Source organism: Microcaecilia unicolor, chromosome 5 (assembly GCF_901765095.1).
Source record: "Microcaecilia unicolor chromosome 5, aMicUni1.1, whole genome shotgun sequence".
NCBI classification, from domain to species: Eukaryota; Metazoa; Chordata; class Amphibia; order Gymnophiona; family Siphonopidae; genus Microcaecilia; species Microcaecilia unicolor.
The window spans coordinates 320,466,199-320,481,959 of record NC_044035.1 but is presented as its reverse complement, the minus strand read 5'-3'; the positions used below and the strand labels follow the sequence as shown (position 1 = coordinate 320,481,959).

General features: G+C 43.6%; 1 protein-coding gene across 1 annotated transcript in view; it reads right to left on the bottom strand.

Moving 5' to 3' along the window:
- Positions 1 to 15,761, bottom strand: part of TDRD12 (tudor domain containing 12) — a 309,334-nt gene that overhangs the window by 222,997 nt on the left and 70,576 nt on the right. Inside the window, exon 7 of the mRNA XM_030204408.1 lies at positions 9,641 to 9,726. Within this exon, the coding sequence (XP_030060268.1) occupies positions 9,641 to 9,726 (86 nt within the window). The remainder of the gene's footprint in view (positions 1 to 9,640; positions 9,727 to 15,761) is intronic.

Genomic DNA, 15,761 nt, shown 5'->3' with positions numbered 1-15,761 from the left:
CCTGGAGGAAAAGCCAATGGTCTTATCGAGACGGACATGGGGTATGCCACGTCTTGCTCCAGGATTGGTAATATGGAATATTGCTACTAATTCGGTTACTGCCAGGAACTTGCAACCTGGATTGGCCACTGTTGGAAGCAGGATGCTGGGATAGATGGACCATTCTTAGGTTCACTATATATGAATTTTAAAGGCACTAAGGGGCTACTTTCTGGGCTATATAGCGAAGATACATACCTGTAGCAGGTATTCTCCAAGGACAGCAGGCTAATTGTTCTCACATGTAGGTTGATGTCTACGTCGGCCCGGGAAACCAGCAATTTTGCCAGCAAAATATTTAAAAAATTTTCCAGAGTCTTCTGGCGCATGCAGCGTGTACCGTGCATGCGCGGCCGTCTTCCCAACTGTCCCATGAGCGTTCCCGCTCAGTTTAATCAAAAAGCAAATAAACAACAAACAACAACTCCAAAGGGGAGGTGGGCGGGTTTCTGAGAACAATCAGCCTGCTGTCCTCGGAGAATACCTGCTACAGGTATGTATCTTCGCTTTCTCCGAGGACAAGTAGGCTGCTTGTTCTCACATGTGGGGTATCCCTAGCACCCAGGCTCACTCAAAAGAATTGACCTGAAAACAAACAACTGAGAGTGCAGCCTGGAACAGAACAAAAATGGGTCTAGGGGGGTTCAGTTGGATTCTAAACCCCGAACAGATTCTGCAGCACCGACTGCCCAAACCGTCGCGTCGAGTATCCTGGTGGAGGCAGCAGTGAGATGTGAATGTGTGGACTGATGACCACGTTGCAGCCCTGCAAATCTCCTCAATGGAGGTTGACTTTAAATGAGCCACTGACGCAGCCATGGCTCTAACATTATGAGCCTTGACATGGCCCTCAAGAGTCAGCCCAGCTTGGGCATAAGTGAAGGATATGCAATCTGCTAGCCAACTGGAGATTGTGCATTTTCCAATGGCGACTCCCCTCCTGTTGGGATCAAAAGAGACAAACTGGGCGGACTGTCTAAAGGGCTTCATCCGCTCCATGTAAAAGTCCAACACTCTCCTGCAGTCCAAGGTGTGCAAACTGCTTTCGCCAGGGCGGGTATGAGGACGGGGAAGAATGTTGGCAAAACAATTGACTGGTTCAGATGGATCTCCGACACCACCTTTGGCAGGAACTTAGGGTGCGAGCGGAGGACTACTCTGTTGTGATGAAACTTGATAAGGTGCATGCACTACCAAGGCCTGAAGCTCATTGATTCTACGAGCTGAAGTAACAGCCACCAAGAAAACGACCTTCCAGGTCAAGTACTTCAGATGGCAGGAATTCAGTGGCTCAAAAGGAGCTTTCATCAGATGGGTGAGAACGACGTTGAGATCCCGTGATACTGGTGGAGGCAGGGGGCTTTGACAAAAGCAAACCTCTCATGAAGTGAACAACTAAAGGCTGTCCAGAGATATGGCTACCCTCTACACGGCGATAAGCACTAATCGCACTAAGGTGAACTCTTATGGAGTTGGTCTTGAGACCAGACTCTGACAAGTGTGGAAGGTATTCAAGCAGGGTCTGGGTAGGACAAGAAAGAGGATCTAGGGCCTTGCTGTCACACCAGATGGCAAACCTCCTCCATTTAAAAAAGTAACACCTCTTTGTAGAATCTTTCCTGGAAGCAAGCAAGACTCTAGCGACACCTTCTGAAAGACCCAAGGAGGCGAATTCTAAGCTCTCAACATCCAGGCCATGAGAGCCAGAAACTAGAGGTTGGGATGTAGAAGCGACCCCTCGTTCTGAGTAATGAGGGTTGGAAAACACTCCAATCTCCACAGTTCTTCGGAGGACAACTCCAGAAGAATAGGGAACCAAATCTGACGCAGCCAGAAGCGTGCAATCAGGATCATGGTTCCGCAGTCTTGCTTGAGTGTCAGCAAAGTCTTCCCTACTGAGGATACGCATACAGAAGGCCTGACCCCCAATGCAGGAGAAAGGCATCTAACTCTAGTCTGTCGTGGGCCTGAAGCCTGGAACAGAACTGAGGGACCTTGTGATTGATCTGAGTGGCAAAAGATCCACCGAGGGGGGTGCCCCACGCTCAAACGATCTTGCAGACTACGCTCATGTTTAGAGACCACTCGTGAGGTTGCATTATCCTGCTCAGTCTGTCAGCCAGAGTGTTGTTTACAACTGCCAGATAAGTGGCTTGGAGAAACATGCCGTGACGGCGTGCCCAAAGCCACATCTGAACGGCTTCCTGACACAGAGACACGCAGCCATGAGAGTCTGTGCATCACTATACCTTGGGCAGCGATTCCGGATGCTACGTCAAAAGTGTCGACCGTACCCCGGCCAGGAATTTTCGACACTCCTGCTGCCTGACTATCTGGTGAAAAGGCTCGGCCTGCTCCGTAGAGAGCGCATCAACCAAGCTGGACAGTTGCCTCACCGAGTTCCGCAAGTGGATGCTCGTGAAGAGCTGGTATGTCTGGATTTTGGCAGCGAGCATAGCAGCCTGATACGCCTTCCTCCCAAGAGAGTCCAAGGTTCTAGATTCTCTGCCTGAGGGCGCCGAGGCATAGTCCCTAGTACTCTTGGCCCTTTTGAGAGCGGAGTCCACCACCATGGAATTGTGAGGTAGGTGACTTCATCAATCCAGGTTCCCCGTGGATCCGATATTGGGATTCAGCTCTCTTCAGGATCACGGGGTTTGACATAGGGAACAACCAATTTCGCATAAGGATTTCCTTCAGTACATTATGCAAAGGAGCCGTTGCAGCCTCTCTAGGTGAAGAAAGACTCTAGGTGAAGAAAGATAATCCAGGACCTCGAGCATCTCAGCCCTGGGCGCATCCTCAACCTCCATACGGAAGGGAATAGCCGCAGTCATTTCCCGAACAAATGAGGTAAAGGATAGACTCTCCAGTGGAAACACTCCCCTTTCCGGTGGAGGGGAAGGTTCAGAAGGAATCCCAAAGGACTCGTCAGAAGAAAAGTACCTGAGATCCTCCTCTTTCTCCCACGAGCGCTCATCTTCAGTATCGGACAAGACATCTCTTAGAGCAGTCCGAAACTGAGCCTGCCTCGACGTCAAGGAACGATGTCCTCCATGGCGGTGCCAAGAAGTCAACGCCCACCTGGACTCTGACGTCGAAGTGGAGTCGACCTGGGTGGCAGGCAGCACCGAGGTCAGGGACCTCAGCACAGGCGAAGGGCCAGGGACCGCTGTAGCCGACGGTACAGAAGGCGCAAGCACCCCCGACACCGAAGCAGACTGGTGCAGTAACCCTTCCAGAAACTCTGGAAGCAGGGCTCTGATGCGCTCGTCGAGAGCCGCTGTCGGACAAGGTTGCGGGGTCGGTAAAGGAGCCGGTGGCAGAATCTGTCGAGGCTCGGGAACAGGTACCGGGCTGCTTGACCGACGCATCGGCACCTCCTGAAAAGAGGGTGAGCGATCCTCTCGGCGCCAACGTTTCTTGGGTGCCGAATCCCTCGACGCCCCAGAGCTCCCGGCACCATGTGTCGAAGGAGAACAATGACGGTGCTTCTTCGCCTTCGCTCGATGCCCGTCATCGAGACTCCTTAGTACCGATGAGGAAGACGTGGAATCCTCACATCTCCTCGGGGCCGGGTTCGACGTAGGTCGGTCCCGGGGGGCCTGCATAACAGGAGACCTCGAGACAGGTGGAGACCCACTCGATGCCTCACTGCTTACAGCACGAGTTGGTCTTTCCGCAGTCATTACTTTTGCTTCCGACGTCGATGGGTCCCTCGATGTCGACGTCAAAGGACCGGAAAGCTTCTCTCGTTGGGCCTCTAGAGACGCTTGGGTCCGTTTCTTCATGCAAAGACACTGACTACAAGCGGCTAGGCTGTGGTCGGGCATCAGTACCCGAGATAGTCTGGTTGCACCGAGTACAACTTTTGAAGCCACTGGGTGTCTTCGATGACATGGAAGAAAAAACGGGTTCGGCGAAATCAAAAGACACGATCGTGCCTGTTAAAAGAAAAAAGGGCACGAAAAGAAGGGAGGAAGCCGGCTGCGTCGAAAAATAAAGGAAACTTAAAAAGGGGTAAAAAAGTAAAGTAAAAACCTACGGGAGGTTTTTTCTTTTTAAATTGTAAATTCTAATAAAAAAGAAAGAAAAGAAAAAAAAAAGACAACCAGAAAACTCTTTCCCGGGCCTGAGAGGAGCGGTGAAAACTCGACCGCACCTCACCGCAGAGAAAAAATATGAGCGGGAATGCTCACGCGACGGCCGCGCATGCGCGGTGTGTGCTGCACGCACGCCAGAAGCCTCTGGAAAAATTTTTTATATTTTGCTGGCAAAATTGCCGGTTTCCCGGGCCGACGTCGACCCACATGTGAGAACAAGCAGCCTGCTTTTCCTCGGAGAATCCTTAGTATTGAATCAAGGTGAAGACTCAACTGTATACAGCATGGTGGGATGATGGGTTGTGAAAAAAGATAATCCAGAGCATGGCAAAGCAGTCCTACCCATGAATTAATACAGAATGCCTATAAGTGTACTGTAGGTCATATCTAAACACTAGCGAGGGTGAATAAACTGGTTAAGCAGTTTAGTGACAAGAGTTGGATCAAATATGGTCAGACAGGGGATTTTCAAATGTATTGGGGAAAGCTGCTTGTGCTTATTAAAGGAATTACTAGACTGATATTACAGTATAGCTTATCTGTAATCCTCCTCAGTTGGATACCTGAAGAGATGGAATAGAATGTGGCAAACAAGGTGTGCATTGCTTCAGCAAGGGGAAAAATAGCACAACACTGAAAGAACTCATCTCTGCCAAGATGGGAAAACCTAATTCAAAGGTCAGATGAGGCGTTTCAGATGACAGAAATCACTGCCTATAAAAAACTGCAGGGAGGAAGCCTTCAAAATGGTGTGGTTATCATAAACAGAGAGAAGATAAAAGTATCATCAAATACAATATTGAAAGAATACCTAATAAGAGGTGTATATTAGGTGCAGTATAGTGATATAAGTTAATATTTTGTTATTAACAGCTGTGTTGTCAATAATTCAATCTGTCATGGTTGATAAAGACAGGGATGGGGGGAAGCTGGTGGTGGAGGGTAGGACGGGGTAAGTAAAGGGTTGAGAGTATAAAGTTCTGAGAAAAATGTCTCGTCGTTGTATTGTTTCTGAATTGCTACATTTGAGATGACATGTAGACAGCCATGTATTTAGCTGTATAATTGTTAAGTTTTGCAATGAGTTTGACAATGGAAACTTAACATTAAAAAGAAATTAGGATGGTGGAAAATGTAAGGTGAGCAGAAACCATCCCTGCTCCAGGACCTATCTTTGAACACAGGAGTCTTATCAGCTGAGGACTGTTTCAACAAGGTCCAAACCAGTAGTACCCAAACTGTGGGCCGGAACACCCAATTAGTGTCACATCAATGAATGGTGTCACAGAAAGAGAAGTGTTCCCCCTCTCTGGGCCTTCACCGTGATCTATGCCTAGTAGTGGCAACCAGAGTGGGAACCTTGAGTTAGTAAATGTTCACAGACCCTGCTGCTTCCTACCGCGTGGGTTTACTATTAGGCTGGAAACTAACACAGAGTACTGATGTCTGCTACCTACTGCTATTGTTTCCACCAACGCTTTTGCTGGTACTGCCCCTGCTGTCATACTTTACATAAATGGACGGAGATAGAAATGGATGAGGAAGGCAGGGAGGGGACTGAAGGTCTGCTATTTTGTTTTCATCAGAGGTCACATTGGATAAAGGTTTGTGAAGAACAGGTATAGAGCCAATGAGCCTTTCATGCAGGTTAAAAGAAAGCTTTGAAATGGACTTAAATGCAACATTCTGGCACAATCAGAGCCAATCCTTGCAGACCCAAACCATTTACAGCAACATCACTGTAAGGAAGACCTATTTCAAACAGTCAACGTCATCCAAATACATAAAATACTCATCACATTCTACAAAGGAGACCTGAGACATAACTAGGAAGAGACTGAAGTAGAGCACAAAAAAACCTAACATGCACCCGACAGTCTAGTGCAGCTAAAGCTGTGATCTATCAAACTGAGGAAAAACACAACAAAAATAACAATGTAAAATGCACACATAAGATATGTAAAAGGTATAAAAAAAAAATCACACCCAAATCTGTAAACACTGAGGAAGCATGAAACATTCGGGGGAGGGGGGCAAGAAAGAAGGCAAAGACTTTCTAAAAAAGGGACAACAGCAAACTGCCAAATGTTCTTCTCTTCTGATGGATCAAATAGCTGAACTACAAGAACTTCAATGGTTCACACATGTACAAGAACGCTAAGAAAACTCTAGAAGTGTTTTTAGATCAAGTGATCACATGATATGCATGACATGAATAATTATTTATTTTATTTATTTATTGCATTTGTATCCCACATTATCCCACCTCTTTGCAGGCTCAATGTGGCTTACAATTCAACATGGGTACTGGAAATAGAAGAGAATATACATTTGGTTTTACAGAGGGTTGTGGGTTACATGGTGGTGAAATACATGATAGTGTTAAAGCAAAGACATAAGACAATTCTAGAAGTTTTAAAGATTATACAGTTACACATGTTGATCTTTGTGATATATCTTGTCGAAGAGATAGGTTTTCAGTAGTTTACGGAAATTGGTCAGTTCATAGACCGTTTTCAGGTTACGTGGCAACGCGTTCCAGAGTTGCGTGCTCGTATAGGAAAAGGTAGATGTGTGCATTAATTTGTATTTCAGACCACTACACTTGGGAGGATGAAGATTAAGGAATGTGCGAGAAGAGTTTTTTGCGTTCCTGGGTGGTAGTTCTATTAGGACTGACATGTAGGCTGGGGCGTTACCATGGATGATTTTATGGACTAGGGTGCAAAGTTTGAACGTGATGCGTTCTTTTAGTGGGAGCCAGTATAGTTTTTCTCGTAGGGGTTTCGCGCTTTCATATTTTGATGTGCCAAATATTAGTCTGGCTGCCGTGTTCTGGGCTGTCTGGAGTTTAAGTATTTGCTCTTTGCAGCCGACGTAGAGTGTTACAATAGTCCAGATGACTGAGTACCAGTGACTGTACCAGATTGCGGAAGGCACTCCTTGGAAAAAATGGTCTAACTCTTTTTAGTTTCCACACTGAATGAAACATCTTTTTAGTTATGTTTTTTGCATGATTCTCAAGTGTTAGGTGTCGATCAATGGTGACTCCAAGAATTTTTAGGGTGTCCGAAACTGGTAGATTTAGCTTCGGTGTGTTGATTGTGGTAAATTTATTCTTGTTGTATTGCGAGGTGAGTACCAGACATTGGGTTTTCTCTGCGTTAAGTTTCAGCTGAAATGCATCTGCCCAGGAATTCATGATATGTAGGCTTTGCATGATTTCATTGGAGATTTCCCTTAGATCTTGTTTGAATGGGATGAAGATCGTTACATCAGCAGCGTATATATATGGGTTTAGGTTCTGATTCGATAGTAGTTTGGCCAAGGGTGTCATCATTAGGTTGAATATGGTCGGTGAGAGGGGGGGATCCCTGTGGAACTCCACATTCAGGTGTCCATGTAGCTGATGTAGTCGAATTTGAAGTCACTTGACATGAGCGTGAAGTTAGGAATCTCTTGAACCAGTTGAGAATGTTGCCTCCGATTCCGAAGTATTCGAGGATGTGTAATAGAATTCCATGGTCAACCATGTCAAATGCGCTTGACATGTCGAATTGTAACAGTAGAATATTATTGCCATTTGCTATCAGTTGTTTGAGTTTAGTCATGAGCGTGACTAGTACGGTTTCAGTGCTGTGATTAGAGCGAAATCCTGACTGGGAATCGTGTAATAGTGAGAACTTGTTTACATAATCTGTGAGTTGATTGGTCACCATGCCTTCTGTTATTTTGGTAATTAAGGGAATAGATGCTACTGGTCTACAGTTCGTTAGTTCATTAGCATTTTTCTTTGCATCCTTGGGTATAGGGGTGAGTAAAATTTTACCTTTCTCCCTTGGGAAGAGTCCATTTTGTAGCATATAGTTCACGTGGTTTGTTAGGTCCGTTATAAATTGTTGAGGGGCCGACTTCATGAGGTTGTTTGGGCATATGTCTAATTTCCAGTGAGATTTGGCGAATCTTTTAAGCGTTTGTGAGATAAGAACTTCCGGTAGTATTGTGAATTCAGTCCAGATCCTGTCAGCTGGGTAAATTCCTGGGTCTGGATCTAGGCAGTTTAGGAGTGTGGTGTATTCGATGGGGCTGACAGGTATTTTAAGTCGCAGTTGTATGATTTTCTCCTTGAAGTACTTCACCAAGTCATCAGCTCCTGGTGTGTCTTTGCTGTTGTTGGTGACTGGAGTGGTGTCTAATAGTTTATTCACGAGTTGGAAGAGTTTGTATGTGTCTTTATAGTTTGGTCCAATTTCAGTTTTGTAGAATTGTCTTTTGGTTTGTCTTATGGCATATTTATATTTCCTTCGGAGTTGCTTCCAAGCATTGATTGTGGGCTCGTCTTTCTTTTTGTTCCATGCATGTTCTAGTTTCCTGACTTGTGTTTTGAGTTTTTTCAGTTCTTTGTTGAACCATGGTATTGAGTTCTTTCTGTGCGAGGTTCTGGTTTGGATTGGGGCAATGTTGTCTAGTATTAATTTACATCTGTTATCCCATACTGAGAGGAATTGGATTGTGTCTGTTTTTATTGTCCATCCATCGTTGTAGATCTGTTGCCAGAATTTAGCCGGATCTATTTTTCCTCTTGTGGTGTAAGTCTTTCGTATTTGTTTGTTAGGTAAGTCTTTCATTCTCCATTGGAGGGTAATATGTGCTTTGTAATGGTCTGACCACAATATAGGTGACCATTTAGTGTATGTTAATGTAAGGTTTGCGTCGTGGTCAAATTTGTGTGTTATGATGTCTAATGTGTGTCCTTTTTTGTATGTTGGTTGCGTATTTGGTCCTTGTAGATCCCATAGTTGCAAAAACTCTTTGCAGTCTTGAGTGCTTGTTGTGGTGAGATCTTCCAGGTGTAAGTTAATATCTCCTATTATGATGAGGTTAGAGAAAGAGATACAGGTGTTCGAGATAAAGTCCATGAAGTGTGTTTGGCAGTCTCGCCAGTTGCCTGGTGGTCTGTAAAATATGACTGCGTTAAGGTGTTCCTGCAATTTTGGGTGACTGATTCTTATGGAAGCGATTTCAAGTTGTGGCATTATGAATTCAGCTGTGTTTGTGATGTTGAACTCTGATTTGTATATTATGGCTATTCCTCCTCCTCTTTTTCCATTTCTTGTCCAGTGTGTGATTTTGTATCCTGGTGGGCATAATTCTAAGATTATAGGATCTTGAAGGTTGTGGACTCAGGTTTAAGTGATGAATAGGAAGTCAAGGTTGTCTGCAGTGATCCAGTCTGTTATAGTCTCTGTTTTGTTCACTACTGATCTGGCGTTTACGTATCCCATTTGAATTAACTGATACGGTTCCGGTTAAGGGCGTTGATGTCTTAATTTTTATTAGTTGCCTGTTTTCCTGATGTCTAGTGTCTAATTGAAGTGTTCAATTATTCATGTCATGCATATCATGTGATCATCAATCTGGAACATAAAGGTTACATCAACCATCTAAAATCCAAGCATATGTTTACTTAAAAGAAAACACACACACACACACTTTACCGTTTCTTCTTGGGTAGTTACATAAAGATATACTTCATAACAGTTGTCTTCTTTAGAGCATACTTTGACTTCAATGCAGGTTGATGCTAAATGATGAACAACACATTAAATGAGACTGCTAAGAGTCAAAATTTAATCTTATTTCATGATTAAATACAGTAAAAGTTGGATTCCTCCTATCAACATACAGAAAAGAATTTTTGTTACCCAGCTCAAATGCTGTAAACTGTGGTTCATCTTTATAACATGTGTTAGGATTAACAAATCAGCTTTTATGCAAAGGGCTGAAAAAGCTGATGTATTCATTTGTTTAAATTTGACATTGCTCCCCTACATAAATATTTTGCAATTTTATCAAATAAATATTGAGTCAGTCGAATGCACAAAGTTTTATTTAGATTAATGATTTCAGTCAGGCTATGTGCTCAACTGGGAGAAATTAAAATGCTATCTTAACTTTATATAGATAATTATTATGAATAAAGTTATTCCTGCCATTTCTACATTCAAAGTTAGTACTTAAATTATATGGCTCATGGCTGAATATTTCCACTACCCACAGAACATTTGGATCAGTCCCCAGCTGCCCCAAATCTTGCCCTCCTTTGGCCTCACAAGTTTTGGGCTTATTTATTTAAAATATTCATAAACCACACTGACAATTTTAGTTACAACAACATAAATGCTAAGAATTTTGAAGTAAAATACTTAGGCCAATTTGTACCTGCTACTGACAGCATAAATGGTTTTGAATAGTGGACCTTTTGGAGCTCAGCTTTTTAACAGGCCACCTTAAGATAACTCCAATTTAGATCCTAGTAATCTTTAACAGCATACTCATTAGCCTTAGGAGTTTAGTGTGTCTATTCAGTCAGCTAACACTTGACAAATACCGAAGCACCAATTCAACTTCAGATGCCTGCAATACATTTATTACTTTAAACAATATAACACAGTGAGTTAAGTTTCAAAGTACAACATATATCAAATTCCATGCTGCAATATTTAAGATCTAATTTACAACTCAGATGGCCTAGTCTGAGGTCTATCACATAAAATTATACCATTTCTGATGAAACTGACTACCGTCAACAAATACCTGGTAAAACAGTTCTGCAGATCCTTAAAATCTGTCAAAACTGATTACGGCTCAAATGTTTATATCTCACCCTTAAAACTCATTTCAAAAGTTCAATTGGCTGAGCTGACCTGAAGGCTCAGTAACAATGCTGGGTACTGGCATGTGGAAGGTGGTGAAATTTATACCTACTTGTTAATTTCCTTCCTTGAGTCCTGCTAGACCAGTCCACACCAGTGGGTTATATCTCCCAAACGCCACCAGATGGAGGTAGAGAAAAACAGATTCCAGTGACCTCACCAACAGCAGGTGCAACCTGGAGTTAGTTACATGTATACTAAGCCCATAAATTAAAAACACCTCGTTGGGACCTTTGAAACCTCTGCTCAACAAATTAACCTCCCCCTAATACGAAGACGCCACAACCGAAGAACTAGTGGCAAATTAGAACCTGACAATCCAATCAACACTAGACGACATAGCACCGTGGAAAGAAAGAAAGGTCCTAAGATCAGCCACAAATCCATGGTACACCCAAGAATTAAAGGCATTGAAAAAATCCTGTAGACAATTGGAACGGTCCTGGATGAATACTCAAGCATCATAGGAAAAAGACCTCTGGAGATCAAATATCAGGAAGTACAAAAACATGATTCAAATGGCGAAACAAAAATACTTCTTCCAAAGGATTACCAGCAGTGTTAATTCCTCCTGGGTGCTTTTTCAACTAGTGAATTCACTAACAAACCATATACAGCCTGAAGAAAACACAAATCTCTCTTCAGTTGCCTTTGCTGATTACTTCCAGACCAAAGTGGATAACCTGCTTAAATCCATATCGATGATAGTCCCCATGGAGAGGAAGAAAAATCCAGCCCCAGAGAACAGCAAACCGCCACTGGACCTCTTTTCAACACATTAGACTTTCAGGAATTTAGATCTACATTGTGCAAATTCTTCAAGGGTTCCTTTATCCTAAACCCCTGCAAAGCAGAACTGCTCAAAGAAGCCCCTCCATGTCAAAATGATGATAGAGAACAGTCTAAGTGAAGGAATATTTCTTAGAGAGGTAGGAGGCATTGGCCTATCCCCATTCCTAAAGGGTGAATCTCTTGATAGAACACTTCAAAATAATTATTGCCCAGTAGCTAATATTCCCACACTGACGAAAATAATGGAGAAAATAGTGGCCACACAATTCCAGAACTTTCTAGATCAGCACAGTCTTAAGACTATTTGCAATTAGGATTCTGCCCCTGTGACAGCATTGAAACAGTAATAGCCGGCCTCTTATCAGAATTTTGCCTATTGACCCATTACAATCTGGTTTTCGCCCTCTCCACTCAACCGAAACTACGCTTACTAAAGTCTCCAATGACCTATTACTGGCTAAATCCAGAGGTCAATATTCCATCCTCATTCTTCTTGATCTTTCCGCTGCTTTTGACACTGTCGATCACAGCATACTTCTCGATACCCTGTCCTCACTTGGATTCCAGGGCTCTGTCCTTTCCTGGTTCTCTTCCTACCTCTCCCTCCGCACCTTTAGTGTTCACTCTGGTGGATCCTCTTCTACTTCTATCTCTCTGCCTGTCGGCGTACCTCAGGGTTCTGTTCTTGGTCCCCTCCTCTTTTCTATCTACACTTCTTCCCTTGGTTCATTAATCTCATCCCATGGCTTTTCCTACCTTCTCTATGCTGATGACTCCCAAATCTACCTTTCTACCCCTGATATCTCACCTTGCATCCAAACCAAAGTTTCAGCGTGCTTGTCTGACATTGCTATCTGGATGTCTCAACGCCACCTGAAATTAAACATGACCAAAACCGAGCTTCTCATTTCCCCCCCCAAAACCACCTCCCCGCTCCCCCCGTTTTCTATTTCTGTTGATGGCTCTCTCATTCTCCCTGTCTCCTCAGCTCGAAACCTTGGGGTCATCTTTGACTCTTCTCTCTCCTTCTCTGCTCATATCCAGCAGATTGCCAAGACCTGTCGTTTCTTTCTTTACAACATCCGTAAAATCCGCCCCTTTCTTTCCGAGCACTCTACCAAAACCCTCATCCACACCCTTGTCACCTCTCGTTTAGACTACTGCAATCTGCTTCTTGCTGGCCTCCCACTTAGTCACCTCTCCCCTCTCCAGTCGGTTCAAAACTCTGCTGCCCGTCTCATCTTCCGCCAGGGTCGCTTTACTCATACTACCCCTCTCCTCAAGACCCTTCACTGGCTCCCTATCCATTTTCGCATCCTGTTCAAACTTCTTCTACTAACCTATAAATGTATTCACTCTGCTGCTCCCCAGTATCTCTCCACACTCGTCCTTCCCTACACCCCTTCCCGTGCACTCCGCTCCATGGATAAATCCTTCTTATCTGTTCCCTTCTCCACTACTGCCAACTCCAGACTTCGCGCCTTCTGTCTCGCTGCACCCTACGCCTGGAATAAACTTCCTGAGCCCCTACGTCTTGCCCCATCCTTGGCCACCTTTAAATCTAGACTGAAAGCCCACCTCTTTAACACTGCTTTTGACTCGTAACCACTTGTAACCACTCGCCTCCACCTACCCTCCTCTCTTCCTTCCCGTTCACATTAATTGATTTGATTTGCCTACTTTATTTATTTTTTGTCTATTAGATTGTAAGCTCTTTGAGCAGGGACTGTCTTTCTTCTATGTTTGTGCAGCGCTGCGTATGCCTTGTAGCGCTATAGAAATGCTAAATAGTAGTAGTAGTAGTAGTGCTTGAGAAGGACCAGAACATCTTCATAATGCAGTTGGATCTATCGGCTGCATTTGATCTGGTGAACCACACTTATCTACTAGAGATGTTACCTGAAGTAGGAATTACAAAAGCAGTTCTAAGGTGGTTCACAGGGTTTCTGAAACACAGATCAAAGTAAAATGGCATCATGTATTATCTCTTCCCTTGACTATAAGGTGTGGGGTCCCACAAGTATCGCCTTTTGTCTCCAATTCTCTTTAACTTCTACTTAAGTGACATAGAAGTGCTGGAGATTCAGGATCAAATATTTCTCCTATGTGGATGACATCATTCTTCTCTTCTCACAGACTGATCTATATTCAGTCAATGCGCTGATGAATTAAGTTTTCAACTCTCTATTTAGATGGTTATATGAACAAAGTCTGAAGATAAACCCAGATAAGACCAATATACTATGGTTAGGAAAGAGATCCACAGCCCACCAACCCTACTATCCAAGTTAGCAGGACCCACGATTGCCACAAAAACAGAAATAAAGCTGCTGGGGGTCTGGCTAAACTTGCAACCACTATATAATCCCCTTCAAAGGATCACAATTTTGTTATAGCTTCTAATATCAGACTGCATACATCAAGCTCTTGTCTAGCTTAAAGTAAAAATGGAGAACGTGGAGAAAAAAGCCTCAAAAAAAGAAGCTCCCACTTGATGTGGCAATAAGCCTTATATATCAAGGAGCTTACAATCTCATCATAGGCAAAAAACAAAAACCTCCTTCCACCTTAATTTATTCATTTTAACTCTATTTTTTCCAAATTTTTCACATTTTATTAGTGTATAGCTAAGTACTGGATGCCAACATAGTGAAAGCGAACCGCCACGGACCCTGAAGAAGGTTTGAAACTCTGTCCATAGCTGGCCGTGGCCTAGTGATAAGGCTGAGTAGTAGAGCAACGAGTACAGATAAGTTTAGCTATTAAAAGCTATACACTAATAAAATGTGAAACAATCACATTGAGTAGGGCTGCCGGACACCTGCCCTGCAGGGGACCCCAATAGCAGGACAGAGTGGTGACATGAACCTTAAGAGAATTCAGGACAAAGCCCTGATCAATGCCATCCTGAAGGAAGGAAAGATCAGCCCTCCATGAGGAGCGGGAGGGGACCCCGATCACACCAAGACACAAATATCCCCCAAACCAGAAATAAGCCAGAGAAGCGCAAGCTTGCTTAGCAATCAAGGGGATAGCTATCACCAGGGCAGGATAGCCCTTATGCCTCAAGTACCACACTTCTCAAGAACCAGTCCATAAGGCATAAAGGGTCCAGATTTTCAATGGCAACTGGGCCTTCGTGGAGAAGACCCTGACCCCGTAGGAGAGGAAAAGTGTCCACCACCACAAGTTGGACTAGATCTGCACACCTCGGGTATTCTCGCCAATCAGGAACCACAAGAATGACCAGGGAAGGGTGCTGTGCAATCCTACACAGAATCCAGCCCACCAATAATGTTTGGGAGGGAGGGAAGAGAACACACACAACATCTGGGAGGGTCAATGCTGAGCCAGTATGTTGATCCCCACTGAACCCTGCATGGTTCTAAAACTGAAGAATCGGGATCAGTTTGTACTGTCTGGAGAGGCCATCACATTGAACTCCAGCCTTCCCTACTGATACACAATGAGCTGAAATGCCAACTCATTAAGGACCCACTCCATGTGGCAGCAACTGAATTCCACTTTCTTTGACACACTTGACCCCACAATGTACATTACCAAATAGGAACAACAGATATATCTTCACCCAGCTGAACAGCCAACAGAACTCCAGCATCACTGCCTGGCTCCCAATCCTGCTCTCTTAACGTAAGCAATCACCATCACATTGTCCAAACGCATCTGGCCTGCTTCCTCTTGAATGATGGAAAGTCAGTCCTACAGTGCCAGGTGAATTGCAATATATTATTCAATGACCCAACTCAATCAAGTTTCAACACAATGCATTCATCAGCGGTCCAAAAACATGTACAAAAAATATGAATACAAACAAAACATCAGAAACAAATCATAAAAACATACAAATAAAATTAAAAAAAATGAACATTTAACAAAACTTTATAATTCGCCTATCCAAAAATCACCAATACATTACCAACAGCCTCTTGGATGTTGAGCAAGGCAAATGGCATATACAGATACACTTCCTATAACAAATGCAAAATACATATAAATCATAAACATACTTAAAATGAAATGCAATCGAAGTTGCTACAAATTTAATTAAAACAATCAAGCATACATTTTTAAAAAAGCATTAAAAATATGC